The following is a 16326-nucleotide window of genomic DNA, read 5'->3' as shown; positions in this document are numbered from 1 at the left end:
CTGAGTTTCACCCAGAGCCAGGAACTGAGCTTGTCCTGGGGGAGTTGAGCCTGTATAAGGCTGAGATAGAAAGGCTTCATCTAGGATTTGAGATTCAAACTTCAAAATAAATAGGAGATTCCCATTGTAAGACTCAGTCATGATGGTTTCAGTAACCAGTCACGACAAATGAACAGTGAGACTCACTGTGATCTTGTCGATGGAGCCGACATCTAGCAATGAGAAGAATCAGCACCTAGGGGTGGGAGCAGACAGTGGTGATGCTGAAACTGGGCTATTGATGGAAAAGATGATTTCCTGACCCCCAAGTCACTCAGGATGTGTTTTTGTTGGAAAGCGGGGTGTAGATGTAACCAACCGTTTTATTAAATAAGAAACACAGAGCTGATTCAGAGAAGAAAGTCAAGAGGTCAGAGCTAAAAGCCTTACCCTTCCTGCTTCAGCCAAGAGAGCTCTCCGAAAGGGGCCTACTTCCTGTCTGTTCATCTTTATATAGACTGTCTGTTCTGCCTTCTTATTGGTTGTAAACCCAAACACATGACTGCTTCGTCACTGCCTGTATGTACAGCCCTCCAGGTCCTCTATGGTATTGAGATTAAAGACATGTGTCTCCAATGTTGGCTGTATCCTTGAACACACAGAGATCTACCTAGCTCTGTCTACCAAGTGATGGGATTAAAGGCATGCGCCACCACCACCACGCTCTTGCTATGGCTCTAATAGCTCTGACCCCCAGGCAACTTTATTTATTAACATACAATTAAAATCACATTTCAGTACAAGTAAAATACCACCACAGCGGGGTGACTGCAGAAGTCATTAGATGAGCTCAGGTTGGACCAGAGGATGTGGGCTCCTAGTTCAATATAGCCGGTATTCTCATGAGAAGACAGCCATGTGAAGACAGAGATACATGAGAAGAAGCCCTGGTTATGAAGGAGACTGGTGGGGAGCATCTGCAAGCTGAGGCATGCCCAGGGCTGTAGCAACCTTGAAAGGCAGAAAGAGATAAGAGGAGGGGAGGTCTCCCTTCTGTTTTAGAGGCAGTTCAGTTCTGCTGATATCTTGGTTTAGACATTATCTTAGTTAGGGTTTCTATTGCTGCAGTGAAACACTATGACCAAATAAACTTGGGGAGGAAAGGGTTTATTTGGCTTACGCTTCCACATTGCTGTTCATCATGGAAGGAAGTCAGGACAGAAACTCAAACAGGGCAGAATCCCAGAGGCAAGAGCTGATGTAGAGGCCCTGGAGGGGTGCTGCTTACTAGCTTTCTCAGCCTGCTTTCCTATAGAACCCAGGACCACCAACCCAAGGATGGTACCACACACAAAGGGCTGAGCCCTCCCCCATCAATCACTAAGAAAATGCTCTACAAGCTTGACTACAACCTGATCTTGTGGAGGCATTTTCTTAATTGAGATGCCTCCTCTCCGATGACTTTAGTTCATGTTAAGTTGACATAAAACCATCCAGCACAGACTTCCAGACCACCTGATTGTGAGGGCTCTTGAAATGTCCCCAAAGCTTTGCAACTCCCCTGAAGCCACCCTGATGTTCATTTGTCATCTAGACTCAAGATATACATGGACTCAAGTTCTTGGATCATGAACCAAGCATCTTGGACCATGAAGCCCTCAGTTCTTCCCAAGACCATCATTAATTTCCGGTAGTACTCTCCTTGACCCAAGCCATCCTTCATGTCTGCACAGTGACATCAGCACAGGGCTCAGTTCCTGCTCTTGTTTCTAACATGTCTGCCCACTCTGAGAACTTAGAAATCTCCTGTGAGAATCTTGCAGGCGTTCTGAGAAGAGTCCCTGAGACTACTGTCTCCCCTAACTTTCCTGGCTCTGCACACCCCATCATCCCTCTCCTCTCCATCTTCCCTACAGATCTACATCAATTTTACCTTAACAGTTCTGCTCAGGCATAAGATCCTATCTGGGGCCTACTATCAGCACCTCTCAGAGTAGAAGCATTCTATTCAAAAAGACAGTTTCTTCCCCAGTGGGAATTTTTTGTGTACCCTCTGAAAGTGTATCTGCTTGTAGTGTTGTTGCTGTTGATGATGGTGGTGATAGGTGTGTGTGTGTGTGTGTGTGTGTGTGTGTGTGTGTGTGTGTGTGTGTACCAAGTGCATGTGCATGCAGACTGGGGAGGGGGAGACTGCTTCATTTTATTCTATGGGTATTTTGCCTATATGTTTGTCTATGCAGTATGTGTATGCCTGGTACCCCCAGAGGCCAGAAGAAGGCATTGGAATCCCCCTCCAAACAAGAGTTACAGGCGGTTGTTAGTGTCCATGTGCACTCAACCACTGAGCCATCTCTCTAGCCCCAAGGGAGAGCTTTCTGAAGAAAGGGGGAAAGATTGTCAAACAGGAAAAACAAAAACATCAACAACAAAGTATATGTTGTCTTAGAGATTCCAGGGAAACAAGAATCAAAGGGAACCAACTCATCTCAGCCATTGCTGGGTAGGGAAAAAAAAATCATGGTAGAGAGGTCAGAAGCTGAGGTTCTGGGGTCAACCAAAAGTTAGAGGACAGCCTGAGCATCAGTCCTCTCTTGAGTCTAAAAGAGTCCAGGGCAACCCAGCAAGAGTACAGGCCAAGTGGGGGTGGCATGCGCCTTTAATCCCAGTACTCAGGAGGCAGAGGCAGGAAGATCTCAGTGAGTTTGAGGCCAGCCTGGTCTGCAGAATGAGTTCCAAGTCAGGGCTACACAGAGAAACCCTGTCTCCAAATTCCACAAAAAAGAAAAAATATGTGTGGTATGGTCTGCCTGGCTGTAATAAACACTGTGTACCTGGATATTCCACAAAAGGGTACCCCAACTTCACTGGCTTCCTGTTTCCATAGGGTTTTCTGTCCCTGCCAGTAAAGCCACAGGCTGGGCCTGAGCCAAAAGTCCTTGGCCTTGGGGGAATCTTGACCATGAGCACCATAGAAACAAGAGAACCAAGACCACAAAACCCATGACACATTCAATATACTTTATTAAAAAGTTTCTTTGTATAAATTTCCTAAAATTTTAAACATTAAATCCCACCTCCAAACTCCAAGACAACAACAATAAAAGAAACAACCCACATTAGAGGAATGCCTAAAATATTCTCTATTACAACTCTCTTTGAATTCTTTAATCGAGGCATTTGTCCCAACAGTGCACACAGATGAACGGGGGTCTGACTTCTTCCCATTAGATCATTTTTCAGAGAATTTAGAAGAAGAAAATTATTTAAAGTCTAATCCAGGAACTCAGGGCCATGAAAACATTAGACTCTTGTTTCTCCATCTAAGCCACGCAGCTACAGGGGGATGAACCAAGCAGAAACGTACAGAGCAGCTGTGACGTTGAGGCTGTGTTCCAGACATTGCATTTGCCCGGCACAGGCCTAGAATGAAACTCCAGCGGGAATCTGAATTTAGAGGAATGTTCACATAAACACCAGCAGTGGCTAGCTGTTACATGGTCCAAGTATACGGTAGAACTGCCTGGAGACGGAGAGCAGGGTCCACAGACACGTTTAGCACCATATTGACAGGTCACGTGCAGAGGCTTTCCTCCCGAGGTTGAGTGTCAATCAAAGCATGAAAAGGCACCGTGCTGGGGCATTTACCCAGAGCTTCTATTTAAAAAAAAAAAACGAGTTGGAAATGGCTGCCTCCTTCTTCTCCCAGAGGTACGTGTTGCCCGAAGGCCATGCTTAGGTTCCGGTTAGGCTGATAAATCTGGGAAGCATTGAGTGTGGAGAGAGGGAGAAAAGAGCGAGGCAAGAGATAGAGAGAAAAGAAAAAGAGGAGAGGTCACTAGACATAAAAGACACTATTTACCACAGCACGACCCCACGGCCTCCAGTCTCTACCCCTTCCTCACTGGTTCCTGTGACCTTCGTGGCTTCAGGTTTGGGCAGTCTGAAATGGGACCCCGCCCTGACAGAACCCCAGCCCTACCTCCACTTGCTACACTGGCTCCCTCCCCGCTCTGACCCCAGGTCCTGTGCCACTACTTATGGAATTCCCACTCTGATGCAGAGATTAGATAGCCCCAGTGTCAACATTATTATTTATGGGAAGCAAAATTAGTTTAAAGTGAATACGTGAATGTTTATCACTAGTTTTGTTACTGATCATTATTCTATTCTAACAATCATATACAGTGGACATTTCAAAAGAGACAAGGATGTGGTAATGTTTCTGATACACTTGGCTCTGTGTTTCCCAACTGCCAGAGATACACTTATGCTTTCAGGAAACCAATCAGTCATTCCAAAAACTAATTCCATGTGGCTGTGTGTGTGTGTGTGTGTGTGTGTGTGTGTGTGTGTGTAAAATTAAAAATTGTATCTCTTTTTAGTGTTTCACGGGAACATCTTATCTGTATTCAGGTTTTCCATAATCATTGTAATTCAAATATTTCCCAGTGGTGCGGTTATTAACCTGGATCTCTACTAAGAGCAAAACAAACACAGAGGAAAGGCCACTTACCAGGACTGCACATCTTTTCACATTCTTCCTGTGACTTGAATCTGTTCTCATTGCCGCCACAGCCTCCGTACCAGAATCTCTTACAGCCTCTCTCATTCAGGTCGTAGTACCATAGTAACTTAAACTGATCACAAGTCCCGCCATCTTTGGTCAGCTTACAAATGTCTATAATATCAAGAAGAGGAAGGGGCATCAGTCGGACTGTGCCAACACCTCGGGCTCAGAACCGTATGGGTGCCTGTGGGCTGATCTCAGTGCTACAGTAGAGAGGGGTTTCACGGTGGGAAGGGTTCAACCTAGCCACGCCTGTCTCCTCACCGTCGTACTGACTGACATAAGAGTCCCTCTCAGGTTTACAAAGAATAAATAAAATCACACCAAGAGCCTCAAATATGAGCCATCATTGAACAGCAAAAATAAAGTGACAAACCCCTCCTCCCACCCCATTCCACTCTCCAAGCCATTTACTTTCCAGTTCTTTTTATCTTTAGGGTCCAGAGAAGAAACTGACTTTTCAGACCACAGGCTTTTCTACTCCTTGGTAAAATGGCGTTAAATTCCGTTAGAATGTACTTCAAAAGGAAGGCTGTACATTTCACAAAGAAAGTAAATTGAAATTTTTGGTGGAGTGTAAGTGGGTGTATTTTTTAATTTTTATTTTATTATTTGTGTGTGTGTGTGTGTGTGTGTGTGTGTGTGTGTGTGTGTGTGTGTGTGTGTGTGCTACATCAGACCCCCTGGAACTGGAGTCATAGGTGGTTGTGAGCAGCCTGACATGGGTGCTAGAAACTGAACTCTGGACTTCTGCAAGAGCAGCAACCACTTTAAACCCCTGAACCTCCTCTCCGGGCCCTCAATAGACGTTCTTTAGGATAGGTGTGCACATGCACACACATGGGTAGCTAAGTATCTTCCTGGCCCCTCACATAAAACTAACTCAAAGATGAAACTCCTCACCACAGCAGACATACTCCAAGGCAAGACTGTGTGAGAACAGGATTTTTTTTTTCTCCAGTTAAGGAAGTTCACGTTTTGCAGCCCAGCTGCAAAGGAAGGCCAGGCCCCCTAGATGCCTACAGAGATAAGTTTACAGTCCGAGAATAGTGAGGCTTCTGTGTACAGAACTTTCTGGCAAACTCTGGAGTTTGCTGGGAATGATGTGTGCGTGTAAAGTGCTTTAATCTCAAAGTCGGGAAGGCTAAGCCTTCTCTCAACAAAAGCCCTGGAGCAGATACTGTGCATGCTTGTGCAAGCCACTACCAGCCTGACACGCAGTTCTTCCCACCAAGTGCCTCCTCCATCTAACACTGCGCAAACCAGAATGTGATTGCTGCAGTTAGGGCTTCCTTGAGCCAAAGCAAGGGGGCTCAGTCAGAAGTATTCCAAACACCAACTGGAAACGCGTTCCTTGGTGGTTCCATGGTTTTAAGAACACGACTTTGATCACCTTGGGTACCAGCAGTGCTGATGTGTTGATGTAAGAGTCTGCCAAATCTACAAGGCTGAAGTCAGAACCCCATATCGACAATTGGGGCTTAATGTTTCACTTCAGTTTTCAGTGTGATTGTGACTGAGTTTTGGATCCTTCCTTTCATTGTTTGTAAGTCAAACACTGCAAGCAGTTAAGCCACCGTCTCCCAAGAGATCAACAGCCCTGAGCACAGCCAAGGAAAGCAAGCATTTATACCATTTATCTCAACTTGCAGGGTTTAGCCCTTTAAGTTGTTATTGACTTGTATTTCCCCCATTGCATCATCTTGTGCCAATCAGTGGTAGACAGAAGACAGATGAATGGATGGATAGATAGATAGATAGATAGATAGACAGATAGATGATAGATGGATAGATAGATGATAGATGGATTGATAGATGGTTAATGGTAGAGATATGTAGATAGATAGTGATAGATGGATAGATAGGTGATTGATGATAGAGATAGATGGATGGATGGATAGGTGGGTGGGTGGGTGGATGGATGGATGGATGGATGGATGGATGGATAGATAGGTAGATAGATAGATAGATAGATAGACAGATGATAGATGGATAGATAGATGATAGATGGATTGATAGATGGTTAATGGTAGAGATATGTAGATAGATAGTGATAGATGGATAGATAGGTGATTGATGATAGAGATAGATGGATGGATGGATAGGTGAGTGGGTGGGTGGATGGATGGATGGATGGATAGATAGATAGATAGATAGATAGGTAGGTAGGTAGGTAGGTAGATAGATAGATAGATAGATAGATAGATAGATAGATAGATAGATAGATAATCTATCCATGTGGCATATGGCTAACCAAATGATGTACTGCCATATTAAGTTTACTTTCTGTCCTACCAACACAAAACACTACCAAAAAAGAAAACACAATATGTACCAACTGTGAGTCATATTTTGGTGTCAGAAGTGAAACCAAAGTGAAAGGTGTGAAAAAAAAGCGTATCTTAGAATCAATACAACAATAAAATGTTGGAGAGCATGGGACAACCATTCATTTGTGTAACCGACCCAGTCATACCTCCTCTGGTCATTTTCTAGGATAAGCGACAATGGACACCAAACGTACAATGAGTTCTGTTGGCTAGCTTTGCCATTGGCACTTCTCTTCCACAAATATGGTTCAACTGTTGATTTGTGGTTCATTTGGTAATAGTGAAAAGGAATCAGTGCTCTTAGTTAGACTTGCTTTGTTTAGAAACTTCAATGTTAACTGTAAGATGCATAGAAAGTATTCACCCAAAGGCTTCACCAGGCAAAAATGAGATGAGAAAAAAATAGTTACTTACAAAGTTCTAAAACCCAAATTAGCAGCCAGTGCATGGCCCTTGCAGTAATAAGCCTGTGGCTGTCAACAACTGCACACTCAGCCTCTCCATGCTCTCCCAAGTGAGCTAAAACTGAAGGATTTGTTCAGTGGTTGCTAAGTGCCCGTAACAGGCTCCTACCATACTACTTTAAAGTGGCTGCACTGGGATATTTAAGAAAGCAAAAAGTGGAGTGGAGGATTAAAGGGAGGTTTGTTTTGCTTGGTTTTAAAAAGTACAATTTTTAAGCATTTCAAATGTAATATTTCAAAGTCTAGAATCTTGAAAAGCAAGTAATGGATGGCACCGTAGGTCTATCAGCAGAATCGGCCTTCGTCTTCGGCAAGTCTTACAGAGGCACAGTCCTCTACCAGGGGACAGCCTTTAGATGGGGGGCACGGAGTCAGACTCCCCTCCCCTTGTGAGGCTATGTCAAGCAGACATGGATGCTCGCCTCCATCCTCAGGCTGGGTGCTTCATACCCACCAGTGTGACGGAGACAGATTTTAGATTCACCTGTAACAAATGCTCTGAAGCCTTGACAGGGACATGGGCTCCATTAAAAAAACAAAGCCAACATCATCTCTTTATCACATAGTGGTACACATCTGAGTGGAAAATGCTTCCCTAAATCTGAAAGCAGCAACTCCACACTGAAACACAGAACAGCCTGACCCAGATTCGTGTTTAAGGATTATCTTGTTTACACTAACTAAACACTGTTTATCCAGTCTCATCCTTCTGAGATACACATAAAGGAAACAAAACCACCCCTGAATCTTACTATCGAGGAGTTCCTCCAAGCCATCTTCTCCCAATGAAACAAGAATTTGCTAGAAATTTTTGTCTTTTCCACATCCAAAGAGGCAAAAGCTAGTAAGAGGGAGTGGAATAAAACACAGTTTCCTGTGCCTTTGAAGTGCATTGTGGGTAACACCCAGTTTCCTGTGCCTTTGAAGTGCATTCTGGGTCTTCTTTGGCAGGTCTTTTTTTTCCCCCCTAAACTTTATTTATTATTATTGTGTGTGTGTGCATGATAGGAGAGAGGGGTGTGCCACGGCAGGCGGATGGGAGTCAAAGGAAAATGTGGACTAGGTTCTCTCCTTCCATGTTTATATGGGTCCTAGCGGGTCAAAGGTCGGTTGTCAGGGCTGACACTGCAAGTTCTGGACCCGCTGAGCCATCCTACTGGCCCCGTGACCAGTATCTTGAAGGAAAATCTGGGAAACCCCAGCCTTCTTTATGAGGTCAGTCCTCTTGTTGGGGCGCCCTTACCAGGGCAGCTTAAGAATATACCGGAATAGACTCTGAGCCAGGCGGCAGACAAAAGCCTGTCTGCAGTCGTTGGTGGGGGCAGCAGAAATGGCCGACCAGCAGTGTCAAGGGTATGGAAACTCACGGTCTCTCCTCCTCCTCCCCCTCCCCCAACCAGCTCTCAAGGCACCAACCCACTTCAGTTTTCCAGTTTGAGTTGATGACATCATAGCATTAAACTTCTTCAAGGCATTTTATACAATCTCTCAGCAGTTTAATTGGCACAACCTGAATGGATTCCTGCCTCGTTTCCATAAATTTCTACTGAGAAAATCCCCTCGTTTTCAGCCAGTCTTTTCCCTGGGAAGGCTAGAGGCACTGAACACCATACCATCGTTTGCATATTAAAAAATTGTGGTGGCTCTTCAGTCTAGCACAGCCACAAAGGCAGCTACAAATGCTTCTTATGGACAATGATTTCGGGGGGCGGGGTGGGGGGAGCACATGGTGAGAGGCACTCTGTTCCTCCTGACCGGCTAGAAAGTATCAAACCGTCTCCAGGCTAAGCAGAAGCTTGCACTTGGAGGACTATGAAACAGCACCACACCTAAGTCCTCTGGGGATATTGAGTTCTGTTAGCGCTGGCGTCTTCAGGTGACCCATCTTAAGTCAAATATGCTGACCGCTGCAGCAGTCGCTTCTGCAAAGCTGATGAGCCAAGCCTCCCTTCTGCTGTATGGGAGTGGTGGTTGGAATGAGAATAGCTCCCACTGGCCGATGTGTGGGGACGTTTGGTTCCTGTGCTGGCTAGTTTAATGACAATTTGACACAGGCCGTCTGAGAGGAGGGAACCCCAACTAAGAAAACGTCTCCATACGATCAGGTTGTAGGCAAGCCTGTAGGGCGTTTTCTTAATTAGTGATTGATGGCGTGTGGTGGGTGGTGCCATCCCTGGGCTGGTGGTCCTGGGTTCTATAAGAAAGCAGGTGGAAGCAAGCCAGTAAGCAGCTCCCCTCCATGGCCTCTGCATCCGCTCCTGCCTCTAGGTTCTTGCCCTGGTTCAATTCCTGTCCTGACTTCCTTTGATGATGAACAGTATCTGGAAGTGTGAGCCAAGTAAACCCTTCCCTCCCTGAGCTGCTTTTTGGTCATGCCGTTTCATCACAGCAACAGTAACCGTACCTAAGACAGTCCCCAGTTGGTAGAACTGTTTGAGAAAGATTAGGAGGTGTGGTCTTGTTGGAGGAAGTGTGCCATGGCTAGGCTTTGAGGCTTTGAAAGCCTCCCACCATCCCCAGCGAGTTCTCAGCCTCCTGTTTGTGAATCAAGAGATGGGCTCTCAGCTACTCCACCTGCCTGCAGCCTTCTACCTCTGTTCCACCATCATGAAAAGACCCTTATTCCTCTGGAACTGTAAGCCCCAAATAAATTCTTTCTTCCATAAGTTGCCTTGGTCATGGAGTCTTATCGCAGTGACAGAAAAATAACTAATTCAGGGGTTACAGGTTCTCAGACTCATATTCCAAGGACATAAGTCATGCCTGTCACATGGCTGTCGCTAACAGACACACTCTGTGCTCAGGTACCCAAGAGAGTGGTACACAAGACCAAGCCAGAAGGTGGTGTTTTGGGAACTGGGAGCACGTCCGAATCCTCATGTTCTGTGGGGTCTAATCCAGTTGTCTTATGTTTCCTAAGCAGTTTCTTATAGATAACTCAATGAGTGGATGAAACCCTATTCTTTGCAGCACCACAGACCACAAGTCAACCCTAGTCTCAACACTAGACAGAGAGGAAGTGACTAATGGAGACATGCATGCTGCCCACGGGCTCAGAAGCAGCTCCACCCAGCTTCCTTTAGCAGTATGGTAACAAGCATAGTTCCTCTGCGTTTGAAACAGACAATATGCAGAATGAGATGAAACTCAGCAGCTGAGAGCCCCTTTGGAACTTACCCCAGGGAAGTTGAGTGAATCAGTCTCAGGCAGGTGATCTCAATTTCAAAGGATTTGCAATTCCTGAGAGAATGCTTTCTGAGATCAGTGGGCCTACTATTGCCATGACTCACCTGTTTTAGTGAGAAACAATGGTTCTGTGTTCACCATTAGATTGATGGTTGAACTAGATGCTGGTCGTGCTGGCTGAAGAGGTGGAGCCTGAGTTTTCTCTATAAGAAAAAATAATGCAAGCAACTAGTAGTTGATTCAGAGACGAAAAGGGCTGGGGAATGATAAGCCACAGATCCACACTTCCCTTCCTGGATTAATCTCTTAGGTGATGGGGTGCTGTTGAAACACAGGAGAAGTCTGTGCTCACTACAGATGCTGCAATACACATGTTAAATGCACCTGTTAGCAAGCGGATAAGAGGGAGCCCCTGCCCCAGGAGAATGGTGTCCTGGAGTTGGGTGGGTCTTCGGACTCCCTAACCTGAGGCTACTGGTGGGAATGCCTTATTTCAAGAATGATCCCCCCCCCCCCCCCCCGTCTGAGCCATGCTGAACTAAGGAGAGATGCTCCGCCCACACCCTTGAGCAGAGGGGTCAAGAATCAAGGGATGAGGACCTAGAAAGACTAGGAAAGAAGAGAGATATGGTCATGATTGGTTCAGAAGGACTGGAAATGAAGAACATGGTGGTGTGCGCGTGGCTGGAGCCACTCGGGAAGTGAAGTGAGGAGATCATTTGGACCCAAGGGTTTCAGGACAGCCTAAGCAACATAGAGACCTAGCTAAAATAATAATAATAATAGTAGTAGTAGTAATAATAATAATAATAATAATAATAATAATAATAATAATAATATAGGAAATTCCTGAAAAGGAATGTGAGAGAAGGCCTGAGCAAAGTGTGCGAGCCAGCCGAGTACAGGCTGGTAGGGCCAGGGAGGGAGAGACTGGCGGCCTACCCACCACAGCTCCAGACACCTCGTGACTCTGCACATCGAGAGCTCTCAGACTGGAGAACTCTTCCCTGGCTCCCTAAGGATTCACTTTCATTCATTGAACTTGGAAACAGGGATGGGTAGTGACAACAGAGATCCCACCATCTCCACTGTCAGGATTCAAGCCCTGTTTCCCCAGGTGCCGCCCTGGATGGGATGGGCCAAGGCAGAGCAAATCTGGTCTCCCCCATAAAGTATGCCAGGAGCCAAGGATGAGGGCATACTGCACAGGGAACTCCATCTTCCATGCTTGTTGCTGTGTTTTAGATTTGCGGGGTGCAACCTAAGTCCCCAAGGATGGAGAGCTTTTACTTTTTAAGTGGGTCGATGACTCAGAATCGACTCGGTACATCATTGTTTTACATGCTGTTTGGTATGCTATGTAGAAATCAAGAACCAAGCGCTCTCAAATCAGCCACGCACTTACTTGTGTTGAAACTTCCTTGGTAGATGCCTCTGACCTGAGACTGCAGGTAACAGACCACAACCACGTGGTACGTCTGTCCAGGCAGCAGGCCACCGATGACACGGTCAGTGACAGTGAGGTTTTGTCTTAGAACCAGTGACTGGTCATGGGCTGAGGTTACAGTGAGGTCATAAAAATAGGAACTAGAGGGCTCAGGCCGCTCCCAGTGGAGTCTGGCACTGTTCTCCGTGACTTCAGAGACCTGGACTTCTCGGGACACTTTCGCTGAAAGAGCAGAATGCAGAGTGCAGAGTTACAAAGTAAAACTCCTCATGACTGGAACACACACACACACACACACACACACACACACACACACACACACACATACACACACACACACACACACACACACACATACACACACACACACACACACACACACACACACACACACACACACTCGGGAGCTTCAGAAGAGGTCTGGAAGATGTCAGCAGACAGCTGTCCCAAAGCTTGCCAAGAAAGGGAACTAAGGTCCCCTTCATCAGTCGTATCCTCCACCAGCCTGCGTGGCATGTAACTGCACAGTAACAGAGCCCTCCCTCATTCATCAACAAGGTACATAAATAACTACTTTCATCTTCCTGTCAAAAATCACTTAAGATGATACTTTGAAATGTAAGTTCCAGCATGCTAACAGGAAGTTAGGGTGCACTACAAAACCAACCCTGGGATTTCAGACATGGAAAGTCATGACGTTTTAGGGTATGACAAGAACCGGTTGTCAAGAGGTCTCTGTTCTCCCTCTGCTCTTAAAATGAAGACAGTTTCTACTTTTTCGAGAGCATGTATGCCCTAGACTTGTCTTCTTTTATAGCGTATGACATTCTGTAGAATCTTCCTACAACCACTTTGAAAGGCAGGTAATAATACTCCCTGGGTCTCATTAACTCACCCATCCCTCACTAACAAAGTCGGGAATGTACTTTTCTTGGGTCAGAACAAGCACGCTGGTCAGCCTCTGAGGAACAACTGAGTGTCTGAGGTGTAATTTCTCACTTGACTGAACTAATTCCCAATACTGCCACAGAACTCAGTGTGGGACCCCTTTCTGTGGCCACATCCTTTGGGAAGGAACGAAGCAGTTATATCAGCTTCAGTTTAGATCGTTCCAAGTCATATTATAAGGGGAACAAGTTTGGTTCCAGAAAGAAAGAGAGAAAGAAGGAAGGAAAGGAGGGAGGGGGAGGGAGAGAGAGAGAGAGAGAGTAGGAAGGAAGGAAAAGAGGAAGGGGGGAAAGGAGGGAGGGAGGAAGGAAGGGAGGAAGGAAGGAAGGAAGGAAGGAAGGAAGGAAGGAAGGAAGGAAGGAAGGAAGGAAGGAAAGATGGCCACCCTGCTGCCCAAGCAGAACAACAGCAGCAGGTTTTTCCTTCTCTCCGACACATGGCCCACATTCCACATGCGACCAAGGATAGCTATGGATGTGGCCAACACAAAAATCACAAACTTACTTAAAACATTACAGAGCGTTTCTTGTGTAACTCGATGACATAGTTCTCGAGCTTGAACTTTGTAGATAACAGCATCACGCGGCAATGTCAAAGCGTTGGACAGATCCCTGGCCAATTACCCATGGGTGGTGAGGCCATGGGACCCAGAGAAGACTCTACTACTGCTATGTCCCTAAACCAGTGTGATTCCTAACTGCATTCTAAATACTCATCTTTGTACCCACAGATAAATATAGCTTTCGTCCCTCATCAAAGATGCTTCTTTTTGCAACAGAGCCTATTACAGAAAAAGCTACAATTGCTCAAAACGCAGAAACAGCTTGTAGTGGGGTACCCAGCCCTAACTGATGCATCTTCAACACAACCTCTACACCTAAAGCTCAGGGAACACTGTGGAAGGCAGGGAAGAAACACTGGAAGAACCAGAGAAACAGAACATCTACACCCCAGGGAGGCAGGAAGGAGTTGTCTTCATCGGGACCCCAAGCATCCTTGAGAGGTTGTAACAGGAAAAACTGCTTTACGATACAGAGAAAAGCAAAAGGATGTGTGGACAACCCTACATAATGGCTAGCATCTTCGAAAGTCTATCATCTAGCTATGCCAACCTCAGATCAGCAGTCTACCCCATAAACAGGCTTCCAGGGCCATGTCGTTGGAGGGGTAAATTCATACACAAAAGATGGTTCTCTGAGCAGGTTTTCTTACCCAGGGGCTTAGTAGTGGCTGGCTTGGTGGCAGCTGCTTTGGTCTGTGGCCTGGGGGTCTCTGGCTTCGTAGCAACTGTCCTTGAAGCAGTAGCAAGGGGTCTCACTGCCGCGGGCTTCGCTGCTGCGGGCTTCGCCGCTACCGCAGGTTTGACTGTGGCTGTGTTCGTGGCCACAGGTTTGGCTGCCACATGCTTGTTGGCAGAGACTGGCTTCACAGGGGCTGGTTTAGCAAGGACTGGCTGAGCTTGGGCTGGCTGAGCTTGGGCTGGCTGAGCTGGAGCTGGCTGAGCTGGGGCTGGCTGAGTATGCATTGGTTGAGCAGGGACTGGCTTAGCAGGAGCTACTGGTTTAGCAGGGGGTGCCTTAGCAGAGTCTGCTTGCTGAGGAGGGGTTAGCTTAGCAGGGGCTGCTGACTGAGGAGGGGTTAGCTTAGCAGGGGCTGCTGACTGAGGAGGGGTTAGCTTAGCAGGGGCTGCTGGTTGAGCAGGGGGTGGTTTAGCAGGAGCTACTGGTTTAGCGGGGGCTGTCTTAGCAGGGGCTGCTGGTTTAGCAGGGGCTGATTTAACAGGGACTAGCTGAGCAGGGGCTGGCTTAGCAGGTGGCAGATTTACAATTGCTGTTGGTCTGGTTGTTGTCGCTGGCTTCATTGTGGTCACAACTTTGGGCGTATGACTTGAATTAACACTATGTGGAGTGTTTCTGTTAAAAACAAATCAAGCATTACCTGTACCCATGCTTTCGCATGTTATATGAAATAGAGAGTCATAACCCTATGATCTACAGGAAATGTGTGGTTTTAGCAACATGCAGGTACTGGTTTCTGTAGATCTTATATAATATTGTATATACTACATTTCTTACTTTTAGAATCTACCACTAAGAAAATGTTGAACAGCAGATAAAATAGAATCATTCAAAATGATCACATCTATTATAAAGAAATCTGATATTGAAAATCAATTGATGAGAAAAGGTGGAAAGTAAAAGGGAGGAGAATAAATGTTTAACAATGTTCTGATTTAAATAATTAATTGAGTCGTGCATGTCAAAATCAGTACTATTCGATAGTACTATAAAGTATCTACTCATTAGGTGAAGTAGCTCACACTTGTAATCCTAGAACACCGGAAAGATGAGACAGGAGGATTGCTATGAATTTGAGATCAGCCTAGACTATAAATGCCCAGGCCAGCATGGCCTACACAGGAAGACCATGTCTTAAAAAGTCAAAAAGAAAGGAAGAGGGAGAGTAGGGGGGGAAGAAGAGGGAAAGAACTATGTGATGCAATATAGCTGATCCTCAACTCACTTCACACTCACCACACTTAAATCTAGGCTAGCCCTTGGGCATATTTTGACCCATAAGATATGATTTAAAGCAACCATGTGCTAGGACTGGCTTCCATCTCAAGAGGCCTTATACTTAATCCTTTTCTCATGAAAACCCTCGTGGTCAGTTTGTGAACAAGCCCAGGCTAGGACACTGGAAAAAGAGAGGTCATGCGGAGCAGAGATGAACCTTCCCATCTAAGACCAGGCTAGACCAGCCTGTCCATAGCTAAGAAACATATGATCATCAACATAAAGGAAACCAGAAAAAGAAAGAAAGAAAGAAAGAAAGAAAGAAAGGAAGGAAGGAAGGAAGGAAGGAAGGAAGGAAGGAAGGAAGGATGGAAGGAAGGAAGGAAGGAAGGAAGGAAGGAAGGAAGGAAGGAAGGAAGGAAGGAAGAAAAACCACTCAGCTGAACCCAGTGAGAAATTCCTAACCCACAGGATTGCAAATTATTTTTGTTTTAAATCTCTAAGTCCTGGGTACTTCATTATGCAGCAGAAGCTAATCAATACAAAAGGATGCTTAAGACCTCACATTACTTAAAGTCTTATTTTCTATATGTCAGTGTCTCCATCCACAAAGCTTTGGATTGGCTGGAGAACCTCTGCAGCTACTCTTCACTGTATTTGGTACAACAATTATAATTACTTACACATGTTTGTGACCAAATTTCACACCATTCTTCACTGGTTGGTCCCCTTGGAACCAATCACACTGTTTCCTGATATCTGGAGGCAGGTAAAATGCGTTTTCACCTAGAGGAGGAAAAAAAACAAATTTCATGTGAATCATGGAAATTAAAATTAGTGTGTCAATGGGTTGGTTGCACAATACTTGGATAACTCAGTTAACGATAGT

General features: G+C 45.7%; 1 protein-coding gene across 8 annotated transcripts in view; it reads right to left on the bottom strand.

Moving 5' to 3' along the window:
- Window positions 1-2980: 2980 nt before the first annotated feature.
- The window catches only part of Col6a3 (collagen type VI alpha 3 chain), an 82930-nt gene continuing 69584 nt past the window's right edge, over window positions 2981-16326 (bottom strand). For 7 of the 8 annotated variants that reach the window (XM_052750452.1, XM_052750445.1, XM_052750446.1 and 4 more), the window contains 6 exons: window positions 16121-16223; window positions 14134-14834; window positions 11932-12195; window positions 10631-10729; window positions 4493-4657; window positions 2981-3736 (listed from right to left, as the gene is read on the bottom strand). In XM_052750452.1, the coding sequence (XP_052606412.1) occupies window positions 3723-3736; window positions 4493-4657; window positions 10631-10729; window positions 11932-12195; window positions 14134-14834; window positions 16121-16223 (1346 nt within the window). In that variant the 3' untranslated portion in view covers window positions 2981-3722. Of the gene's footprint in view, window positions 3737-4492; window positions 4658-10630; window positions 10730-11931; window positions 12196-14133; window positions 14835-16120; window positions 16224-16326 lie in introns of those variants that run through there. The other variant, XM_052750450.1, reaches the window with a different exon arrangement.

The sequence above is a fragment of the Peromyscus californicus genome, unplaced genomic scaffold (genome assembly GCF_007827085.1).
Source record: "Peromyscus californicus insignis strain IS unplaced genomic scaffold, ASM782708v3 Scaffold_21__1_contigs__length_65335640, whole genome shotgun sequence".
NCBI lineage: Eukaryota > Metazoa > Chordata > Mammalia > Rodentia > Cricetidae > Peromyscus > Peromyscus californicus.
The sequence above is the reverse complement of the archived record's forward strand: the minus strand, read 5'-3'. Positions and strand labels throughout refer to the sequence as shown.